The sequence below is a fragment of the Capricornis sumatraensis genome, chromosome 8 (genome assembly GCF_032405125.1).
Source record: "Capricornis sumatraensis isolate serow.1 chromosome 8, serow.2, whole genome shotgun sequence".
NCBI lineage: Eukaryota > Metazoa > Chordata > Mammalia > Artiodactyla > Bovidae > Capricornis > Capricornis sumatraensis.
In genome coordinates, this window is record NC_091076.1 from 4737983 (window position 1) to 4749218 (window position 11236).

Below are 11236 nucleotides of genomic sequence, written 5' to 3' on the forward strand. Positions count from 1 at the left end.
GAATTCCTGGCTCCAGAAGCCCGCAGGGGGGCCGTGAGCAGATCCCGGGGTGGAAGGGGGTGTGGAGTACCACCTGGGTGGCACTGCTGTCCAGCCACCCGGTCGGCCTCTCCGAAGTCCCTGCGCCGCCCCACCCTGGAGCCCCCCTCCCGCAGCCTCCTTGGCTGCTCCGTTATCAGTCCCTGGGTACAGGTAGGGACTCACTCCACCCCCCACCCCCACCCCCAGGCCTGCACGCCCAGAGATGCCCAGGGAGGGGCCAAGGGAAGGCACCGGGCAAGCGGACAGCCTGGTGTTCTCTCTCCGCGTGCAGCGGGCAGCCCCTCGGAGCTGCAGATTCACAGCTGGACTCGGGCCGCAGTGCTCGGGCCAACGTGACGTCACCAGGCGGCGAGCTGAGTTCCCAGTGGGGCTGGGTGGGGGGGGCTCAGGAGCGGGGGCATTCCTTCCCAAAGCCTCATCCCGGCTCGGCCCCTCCCCCTCTTCCCCGTCCCCGCCCCCTCCTGCCGGGCCTGGAATTGGGTTTGGGGCGGGTTACACTTCCAAAGCCGTCTCCTCCAGCAGGCAAGCAGGCAGGCGAGGTTCTCCTGCACTCCGAGCCCGCCTTTCCTGAGCCTCCGGGCAGTGCCTCGGGCTGGCCTGCCCACCTGGGTGGTCCGGGACCAGAGGTGGGCATCGCGGGAGAAGCCCTCTGCCAAAGGGAGGCCTCCGAGGATCAGACCCGCAGCTGCAGGTAGTGCCACATGCCTGGGGCCCAGGGGAGGGCATCTCGGGAGCCAGGGCTGCAGGGTAAAGGCCTGGGCAGGGAAAGGGAGAGAGGTGGGCACCTTCGAGGCTGGCAGCCCCTGGAAATCACATGGCCCCAAGCAGCAGCTCCCCACCCTCCAGCCCCCCAGAGCAGTGCTGTCAGCATCTGAGGCCGCAGGAGTCACGGCTTGAGAGTCCCCATCTTGTGCAGCAGGCCCCGACCCCCAAGCCATCTGTCCTCTGCTTCCAGCTCCTGCTCTGTCCTCTGGGGGTGGGGGCTCCCCCTCCCCCCGTCCCCTACTCTCGCCAGCCTCCAGCCGAGCAAGTGAGTTTTCTGGAAGGGCAGGAAGGGAAACACCCAGCAGGCAGCAGCCCACTGCTGTCATGCAGGCAGACTGCGCTTCCAGAAGCTCGGGGCCGGCCCTGGGGTGGACAGCGAGGGAGAAGGAGGCTATTCAGCCACGGAGGCTGGGCGGCTGCATCCCACCTTCTCCCAGGCGGGCGGTGCCTGGTGGGGTGTTGGCGTTGGGCGAAGCTGTCTGTTCCTGAGGCATTCCAAAAGGTCTCCCCTGTGTCCGGGGCCAGGGACAGCCGCAAGCCCACCCCACAGCCGGCTCTGTCAAGAGCCAGCCCAGGCGGCAGCCCCCCAGACAAGGAGACAAGAAGCCGGGAAGACGGACAGTAGACCTGGAGGCTGCTGGCTCCCTCCAAGCCAGGCCTCCTGGGGCAAAGCCCTGCCTAGCCAGCGGGGCCAGGTTCGAAGCCCCAGGCATGGTGAGTGGAAGTGAGAGATGCGGGGCTTCCTGAGGCCCAGGGAGGCAGACAGGTGGCTGGAGGCCATCTGGGCTCCTGCTTTGAGGGGAGGGTCCGCAGTGAGCTGAACTGGCAGATCTTTTGTCTGCGTTAGCCCAAGCTAGCCCTGTCATAGGCTGAATCCCAGCATGAGGAGCACGCGCAGTCACGCGCATCCCCCACACGTCACACACATGTCCTTCCACGGCCCACGTGGGGTTCACCTCGGCTCTCAGGTCCCTCCAGTCCCTCCGTGCCGGTGCAGTAGCTTGTCAGCTGGCCCGTGGCAGGGCGAGGAGGGCTCACACACACAGCGACAGCCACCCCTCGAGTGAACACTCCATGCCCAGCCCCGTCGCGGGGAGGTCCCAGCCAGCAATCCTGGGGGGACATCTAGTCCGGCTGGAGGGGACCAGGGGAGGCCCTCCACGTCAGGACATCGAGCCTAGGGCCCGGGCCTCGGGGTGGTGTGGGTCTGGAAGGATGAGCAGAAGAGGAGGGACAGTGGAGGAAGAAGAGGGTGGAAGGGCGACTCCTCCGCGGGAAGACGGGCTGAGGCCGGCACCTTGAGGGCTGCAGGCACCTGGAGAGTTTCAACAAGTCCCAGCGTGTGAAGGAGGTTGAGATCTGTCCGTGGCAACGGGGACAGGGGTCCAACGAGAGTCAAGACCGCCACGGGGGCGGGGGTAGGGGGCACAGTTATATGCACGCCTGCGACCCCTCCCCTGCCCGACTCCTTCGCTATCTGCAGACCCACACTGCTCAGGCCTCACGAGCTGGCTCATGCAAAAGGGGTCCCACCCCGCGCGCAGCCAGCGGCTGCAAGCCCCGCGGTCCGCGCCGGCCCCGCCCCCGGCCCCGGCGGTGGCCCCTCCAGGCGACCCGGCGCCCGGGGCTCCGGGAGGCCGGTGGTTAAAGAGGGCAGGCGACTCTCGAGAACCGCCTCTCCGCGCAGCCAATGACCGGCGCCCTCCCGGGACGGCCCTCCCGGCCCGGGGCGGAGGGGCGCATGGCGGCCTCGACTGGCAGCGGAGGCCGGGTTGGAATTCCGGGGGAGTCAGGAGGAGGAGGAGGGACCCAGCGGCCCGCCGCCTGGCCAGGCGCCCCCAAAGGCCCCTCCTCCACTCACAGCCTCAGTTTCCCGCCTGCACGGTGGGAGGGATGGGTGCTTGCCAAGTTGGGGCTGAGCTCAAGTTGGGGACCGCGGTCAATTCGAGTGAACTCGTGGCAAGTCCACCAGTGAGCTCTGCCCGGCCAGGATGGACAAGTGACAGGCCACCCCCGCGCTTCTCCCAGCCCTCTCGCCCCAACCCCGCCCTGAAGTCCTGGCCGAATCCAGCTGCTCCTCCTCCAACCTGGAGCTGGGGCCACCCTAACGACTTCAGGGCTGGCCCCTTCAGCCTCCCTGCCTCTTCAGCCCATCTAGGCTCTGCAGACACAAATCTGCAAAGCCGTAATGTCCCCGCTACCCCCGCCACCCTACAAGGAAGGTGACCTCACCTCCCTGCCCTCATCACAGAGGGAGTGACTACACCTGCCCCCTCGCTGGTACCCAGGACCAGACAGGAGGATGGGTGTCCAGGAGCAGGCTCTCACTGACCCAGGGTTGATGGTGGGTGATGACACCAATGCTGATGATGACCGGGCTGCCTCCTCCTCCAGGAAGTCTTCCTGGCCAGAAATGATCTTTTCTCTCCCATGTTCCCTCCTGGGACTAACTGCCCGGAACCCCTGTCCCACCCCTGGCTGGACACAAAGGTGATGCCCAAGAAATGTGTGCAGGTGAACAGTCATATCCCCAGACGCCGTCTGGCTCCAGAAATGCCCGACAGAGCTGGGAAGGAGAAGGACTTCTTCTGCAGGCGGCATCACTAGGATATCAGCAGAGGGGTGAATGAGGACCCCTCCCCCTAGGGAAGGAGGGGGCGGTGCACACGGTTGCCACCTGCTCTGGACTCAGCAGGAAGCCCCGTGCCTCCCACAAGGCCCTGCCTCTGGGGAACCAGGGGATGATTCATGAACCTCCCCTCCAAGGGGACAGCCCTGCGGGCCACCCCTGGGCGTGGAGGACACTGCCCCCCTGATGCGACCCTTTCTGCTGTGCCCAGTGGGTTGTGCAGGCCGGTGAGCTGTGAGCAGAGCCTTGAGGAACGTGGACTGGCCAGGCCTGGAGATGGCTGGAAACTGCTCCTGGGAGGCCCACCCCACCAACTGGAACAAGGCAAGTCCCTCCATCAGCTCCGTACAGAGGGGGCTCCTCCGCCAGGGTCTGCAGGATGGGTGTGATGGGACGGGCACGCCACTCTGGTATGTCCTGCTCACACACACTCTGCCACCAAGAACCCATCCTCTAGCTCAGGACAGACAGGGCCCCTCTGGTCTGTGTGGCCTGGCACTGCTTACCAGCTCCCTTGGATCCCTAGTGCCTTCATCACTGGACTCCCTCAAATCCTATCCTGTGTTACCAACCTCCAGAGATCTCATTCTCTCTTCCTTGTGGAGATGGGGCAGTCAGCTATTTCCCACGGCTAGGCCCTGCCAGGAGGCCCTACAAGGCTGGCTCCGAACTGGCCCCAATGTTACATGCTCCAGGGGGCTCTGGCCCACCCTGCCAGTGTCACCCAGGGTCTGGTCTCCACGGCTTACCTCCCGCATGCAGGCACCATCCTGCAGCTGAGACTCTGACAGTCCATCAGGCTGACCCATCCCTTCTGCCCTTGCCCCTCCAGTCCCTACTTGTCTGAGGCCCTTGGAAACTCCGGAGTTCCTTTCTGAATCCTGGGCAAAACCCTCTCAAGTTGGAAGGACCTCTTGAGTTTAGCGGGTACAATGTTTGAGGAAACCAAGGCTCACGCCAGTGTAGTGACTCAACGGGGGTGAGTCCAGAGGCCCAGGAGAGCCCAGACTCCTGCCCAGGACCTGAGCCCTAGCCCCAGGCACCTCTCCGCCATGCCTGCAGCCCCCTCCTGCCTCCGATGGTGACTGCTGTGGGGTGGCCACCACAGGAAGCAGAGATGAGACCGGCTCCGGAGTCTCCAGAAACCCCAGAGAAGAGGCAGAGCCCAGGGAGGGGACCAGGCTCCAGGCAGGCATTTTACAGGGTGGTATGTGGCCGGGATGGCAGCTCACGCCCAGTGACTCACCAACCCTCCCGCTCTGACTCTGCGGAGAGGATTGCAGATTTTTTCCAGCCTGTGAGAGGCTCTGAGTGATCTGGTCTGTCAGCTGCAGCCCCTGCTGCCCGGCTCCCTTGGGCGCAGAGCTGGTCCTTCACAGACTCCTTTAGTCAGTATAGATTATGCCTCTCCTCCCCAGCTAAGAGGAGAACCACCAACAGGACAGGCTGAGATTAGAGCAAGCTAAGGCGTTTGATGGGCTTCCCATGTGGTGCACTGGTTAAGAGCCTGCCGGCCAACACAGGAGATGCAGGTTCTATCCCTAGGTCGGGAAGATCCCTTGGAGGAGGAGATGGCAACCCACTCCAGTATTCTTGCCTGGAAAATCTCATAGACAGAGGAGACATGGCGGGCTGCAGTCCATGGGGTCGCAAAGAGTCAGACATGACTGAGTACACACACGCACAGCACGAGGGGGTTGAGAGCTGACAGATAGACAGCTGTGGAGTCATCAGTAAATGTATTTAGAGAATGCTGGGTAATGGCTAGGACCCCCATGCCCTGAGCTCATGGGGCCAACCCAGAGTTTACCAGCACCCTCCAGTCCCTGCTTGTGGATGCTCCTTGATCGGAGCCAGGCCAAAAGTGCTCTCCTTCTGTTATGGGGTGTCAGGCCCAGAAAGCCATCTTTCAGGACCCAGCTTTCTGCCAGAGCTGGGGGGCCATCAGGAAAGCAGCAGAGTGAGCTTGATCTGACAACCTTCTGGTTTTTTTGTTTGTTTGTTTTGCTTTTGTTTTGAAGGGAGAGTCATGAGCAGTGGGAACTGATACCCAGGAGGTGTTTAGAGGGAGGTGAGGTTCAGGCTCTGTGGGAAAGAGCGCTGGGATGGATTAGTGATGTCTGCCAGGGTATGGCAAGGAGAGTGATGGTGTTTGACAAGAGGTCAAAATCGATAGCCTGAGAACAGAATCCAGCATTTAGATGCATTGTGCTTGGCCCACACAGTGTTTTTTCTTTTGACATGAACGTTTAAAGATGGGGATAAAGAACATTTAAAGATGTAGGCTTCCTAGATGGCTCAGCGGTAAAGAATCCACCTGCCAGTGCAGGAGACGCAACAGATGCGGCTTGGATCCCTGGGTCAGGAAGATCCGCTGGAGGAGGAAATGGCAACCCACTCCAGTATTCTTGCCTGGAGAGTCCCATGGACAGAGGAGCCTGGCAGGGTGCAGTCCATGGGGTCACAAAGAGTCGAACATGACTGAGTGACTGAGCGTGCACACACAGAGTTTACAGTCTTGAGTTCTGACTTCTCTGGGGAGTGGGGGAAAGAGGATCCGTCACTCAGTCTGCCAGTCCGCCCTGGAGCCCCCCGGCTGGAGCAGGGCGGCTGCCCACTTGCTCAGGACAGGTGCCCTCTGCTTCACCATGGTCCCCCCCGCCACTGGCTGGTTTCTTGCGCCTGGCCCACCTTCATGCATTTCTACGCCAGCCCAGACCCTGCAGCCAAGACTGACATTTAGCCAGATGGACTCACACAGCCAGACCAAGTGTCAAACCACCGAAGCGCTCCCCCACCGCTCTATAAATAGCCACTGCCTCCAGCGTCTCCCCCTCGAGGGACCCCCTGGCCAGACTCGGTTCCCTCATGATCCAGAAAACTAAAGGGTCACCCAGACCCAGCAGGGGACCAGCCTGATTCCCCAGGTCTCTCTGATCCCACTGTGGGTCAGGGGTCACTTTCGTTAACTTGCAAGTGATTTTGCTCTTTTAAATAAATGTGTTCATGTTTTAGTAGAAAAATTGCAAGTTTTGTAAATGTGCATAAACCTTGATCGACTCTGTTAGCCTGTTGTCACTTGTACTTTTTATCTAGTATCTTTTTTTAAACCTTTCAGTTTGTGTTGGGGTATAGCCACACACTAATGTGACAGTTTCAGGTGAGCAGCGGGAAGGGTTCAGCCATGCATACACCTACACACATACAAGTATCTGTTCTCCCCCGAACTCCCCTCTCACCCAGGCTGCCGCATAACATTGAGCAGAGTTCCATGTGCTATACTGTCGGTTATACATTTTAAATATAGCAGTGGGTACATGTCCATGCCAAACTCCCTAACTATCCCTTCTCTCCCAGCAACCATTGGTTCATTCTTGAGGTCTGTGAGTCTCTTTCTGTTTTATAAGTGCATTGAAGATACTTTCTTTCCCAAAGATATTTGAAAGTACATTACAGGGACTTCCCTGGTGACCCAGTGGCTAAGACTCCAAGCTCTCAATGCAGGGCGCCCAGGTTCGATCCCTGGTCAGGAGACTAGATCCCACATGCCACAATTAAGAGATCACATGTCACAGTTAAAGACGCCGTATGCCGCAAGAGCGGCAATCCTATGCACCACAACTAAGACTCAGCACAGCCAAATAAATATTTTAAAAGTTTTTAAAAAGAAAGTAAATTACAGGCTCCAATGCCCTTTGCCCCCAAACAGCCTGTATCTTCTTAAGATCAAGGACCCTCCCATGCAGCTACAGTGCATTTTCTGTACTGCTTTTTCAGTGCATTCCTGTTCAGAAAGTGCAACATGGGTCCAGTACCATTATCTAGACATGGTTCCTATTCACTCTTCCCCAGCCATTCCCGTAACAGCCTCCACGGCGATCGCTAGACCCACAACTCAATCCAGGCTTACAGCCCTGCAATGATTGGTCACGCCGCTTTAGTTTCCTTCGGTGTAGAAAGGCTCCTCGGTTTTCTTGCACAATATGGACGTTTTCTGGGCAGTGGGACGTCAGGCCCCTTGATGAGGGACTGATCATTTTCACTGTTTTCACCATCACTGCGGTAGGCTGCCAGCTGCAAACTCTGGGGCACAGAATGGTAGCGCTCTGTGAGATCAGGGGTGTCTCCAGCTCCAGTTGGAGCCAATTAGTTGCTCCAAAGCCAAGTCTGTCATCAGGAGCAACACTCCTGGGAGCAGATGGGGGTTTGCGGTGGAGCCTAGCGTACCTAGATGCAGGTGGGGGTTTGGGGGTGGAGCCTGCACGCGTGCACACTTAGTTGCTCACTCGTGTCTGACTCTTCGCTACCCCATGAACCACAGCCCGCCAGGCTCCTCTGTCCATGGGATTTCCCAGGCAAGAATCCTGGAGTGGGTTGCTATTTCCTTCTCTAGGGAACCTTCCCCACCCAGAGATCAAACCTGGGTCTCCTGCATTGAAGGCAGATTCTGAGCCAGCAGGAAGCCCTGGGGGTGGAGCCTAACAGACCTGGATGCAAGCATGGGCATGGGGGTGGGGGCCAGCCAGCATCACTGCGTCTCCCCCTCCGCACCTGCGCAGGTGTGTCCCGGCGTGAGCGAGGCCCCCGAGCTCTACAGCCGGGGCTTCCTGACCATCGAGCAGATCACCATGCTGCCGCCGCCGGCCGTCATGAACTACATCTTCCTCCTCCTCTGTCTGTGCGGCCTGGTGGGCAACGGGCTGGTCCTCTGGTTTTTCGGCTTCTCCATCAAGAGGAGCCCCTTCTCCGTCTACTTCCTGCACCTGGCCAGCGCAGACGTCGGCTACCTCTTTAGTAAGGCCGTGTTCTCCATTCTGAACACGGGGGGCTTCCTGGGCCCCTTTGCCGACTACATCCGCGCCGTGTCCCGGATCGTGGGGCTCTGCATGGTCCTCACCAGCGTCAGCCTCCTGCCAGCCATCAGCTCGGAGCGCTGCCTGTCGGTCATCTTTCCCACCTGGTATTGGCGCCGTCGGCCCAAGCGCCTGTCGGCCGTGGTGTGCTCGCTGCTCTGGGCCCTGTCGCTGCTGGTCACCTGCGTCCACAACTACTTCTGCGTGTTCCTGGGCCGCCAGGCGTCCGGGGCGGGCTGCAGGCACATGGACACCTTCCTGGGCATCCTGCTCTTCCTGGTCTTCTGCCCGCTCATGGTGCTGCCCTGCCTGGCACTCATCCTGCACGTGGAGTGCCGGGCCCGGCGGCGCCAGCGCTCGGCCAAGCTCAACCACGTCATCCTGGCCGTGGTCTCGGTGTTCCTCGTGTCCTCCATCTACCTGGGCATCGACTGGTTCCTCTTCTGGGTCTTCCGGATCCCGGCGCCCTTCCCCGAGTACGTCACTGACCTGTGCCTGTGCATCAACAGCTGTGCCAAGCCCGTGGTCTACTTCCTGGCTGGCAGGGACAAGTCGCAGCGCCTGTGGGAGCCTCTCAGGGTGGTCTTCCAGCGGGCCCTGCGGGACGGGGCCGAGCCGGGGGAGGCGGGAGGCGGCACGCCCAACACGGTCACCCTGGAGATGCAGTGTCCCTCAGGGAACGCCTCCTGAGAGGCCGGACGCCTGCAGGCGAGGCGGGGCCCACGTGACCTCCAGAGACCCTTGACAGAGGGACAAGAGCCGGCAGCAGCCCTGGGGCCCAAGCGCAGGGAGAGAAAGCCGCTCCCGCCTGCAAGCCGCCTTCTCCCAGGGCACAGGCTCCCCTGGGGAGGCTGGCAGCGAGACAGACAGCCCCCCATGACCCTGCCAGGCTCCCCCAGCCACCCCTCCTTCCCTGAGCTGTGGTACAGAAGTCGCCCCCAGGCCATGGGCCGGGTGTGGGGCTCCTCCTGACCCCAGGATGGTCAGGAAGGGAGAGGAGGGAATCACTCAGCCCTGTCCACCTCCTGCCAGTGAGGCAGCCCTCTCCCAGAATGACTCTGCCAGCACCATTGCCCATCGGGCCAGAACTTCCTCCTGCCGTGAGGACACCTTCTGGCTCCGTTCTGTCCTTTTAAGGTGACCTTGTGAGCTGTGGGGGAGAGCTGCCCCTTAACCACCTCAGGGTCCCGTCTTTCTGTGGATGACGTTCCCGCCTCTGGGGAGCCCTTGGGCGGCCCAAATGGCGGGGCTTCTGTCCTGGCAAGTGGCTGGATGCAGAAAGGAGCCTCGGCCGGCTTGGGTAACTCACTCTCTTTTCTGACTCCGTGCCGGCTGGTGCGTCCGAGCCGCCATCTGCCTGGCCCGCGGGGCTCTGGTGGGCCATCTGCAAGTGGGCGCTGGCTCTCCCTGGCCACTCCAGCCCACCTGCAAGCACGGTGGCCCAGCTTGGTCAACGGAGGTTTTATGAAAGACAGTAAATGTGTATCAATAAACGTTTTCTATCTTGCACTGAGGAAGACTTCCTGCCCTCTGTCCTGTCCGTGGGCTCGTGCCCACACTGAGGACCCCACCGGCATCCGAGGCCCAGGCGGGCTGCCCTTCCATGCCCCCTTCCCCGCACAGCCTGCTCTGTACCCAGGTCTCGTGCCCCGGCTCCTGGCGGGACTGTCTACACCCCCAGGTGCTCCCTCTCCAGAGACGGTGTCCACTCCTCTGCTGGGGGAGCATGATCCGCACGCCACCCTCTGTTGGCTAACCCCGGTGCCCTTTCCACTCACCCAAGGCCCCCCGTTCCCTCTGGAAACTTAGCTTTCATCACACCTCCTGAGTTCCAGGCTCTGTGCTGGCTGATAAGGCCCGGCCTGGGAAGAACACAATATGTCTACAGGGAGCCCCCCAACCCCCCGCCCCGGGGGGCCGCAGCATCTTCTGCTCTATGTCCCTCCTGCCTTCCAGAACTGTCTGTCCTGAGGTCTCTGGGGCCAGGCTGGCGTCCCTGTGCCTGGCACCTCCCAACTTCCCAGCCAGAGCCTAGAACCCCTCCCAGGCCTCCACTTGGGCTGGGCTGGCCAGCTCCCTGACCACCCCTCGCCCCGACAGCCCGTGGGAGATAAGCATTTTGGATCCAACCTTCCCTTTTGTGGGAAGATCTGGGGAAACCGCTCACTGCACAGGCCCCAGGGAGAGACCGAGGGCAGAGGCATCGAGGACCCTTGGAGCAGAGCGCCCCTCTTCTGTGGAGACGGCGGGGGTGGGGGTGGGCAGGGCGGCCCTGGAGGGAACTGCCCTTCAATTCAAGGGAGCAGTTCCGCCCAGTGGCTGGCATTCTGCCCACAGACCCTGGACGCCCTCTGCCTCACCCTGGTGATGCTGGAGCCCAGGCCGCAACACCCCCTCAGGCCGGCTGACCCCCAAGTACGTGGCCCCAAGGACAGGCCTCCTCAGGCCTCCACTCCCAAGCTCCCTGTTCTCACAGCCCCGGCTGCCTCTCCAGCAAGGCCCCTGCTATGTGCCCCAAAGGCCAAGGTTCCAGTAGCTCTGGTGTTGGGGCCGGTGCCCGCGTCCCCTGTCCCAGCCCCTGGGGTCCACCCCCCAGGCCCCCCTCCACACACCAGACAGAACCCTGGGAGAGCAGAGTTGGAGGGCGGCACCACTAACATTTCTGGGGCCCCAGAGAAACCAGGTGGGGTCCTGACAACACGCATGGGGGGACCGGGCCCGGGACTTGGACCCGTCACTTGGAAAGCTCAGGCCTCCACGCGGCAGGAAGGCCTCCAGGCCTGCAGGTGCCCAAGGAGGCCAACCAGGGCTGGCTCCTCAGGGTACAGTGCATCACTGGAGTTCACCTGTTCTCAGGAGCTCCCACCCCAGCCCTCCAGCCCTGAGTCCCCCGTAGGAAGCTGTCCCCAACCCACCCAGGAGCTCAACCAGGGCCTTCCTGCCGGCT

General features: G+C 61.5%; 1 protein-coding gene across 1 annotated transcript; it reads left to right on the plus strand.

Moving 5' to 3' along the window:
- The first annotated feature begins 3712 nt into the window (after nucleotides 1–3712).
- Nucleotides 3713–9458, plus strand: MRGPRF (MAS related GPR family member F). The gene is made up of 2 exons (XM_068978610.1): nucleotides 3713–3760; nucleotides 7996–9458. Exons 1-2 carry the CDS (start codon nucleotides 3713–3715, stop codon nucleotides 8977–8979), a joined length of 1032 nt encoding a protein of 343 aa, XP_068834711.1. The 3' UTR covers nucleotides 8980–9458.
- The last annotated feature ends 1778 nt before the right edge of the window (nucleotides 9459–11236 follow it).

Coding starts and splice junctions, on each gene's coding strand:
- MRGPRF (XM_068978610.1), top strand. CDS start 3,713: ATGGCTGGAAACTGCTCCTGGGAGGCCCACCCCACCAACTGGAACAAG. Junction 3,761..7,995: donor ACCCCACCAACTGGAACAAG/GCAAGTCCCTCC, acceptor GCACCTGCGCAG/GTGTGTCCCGGCGTGAGCGA.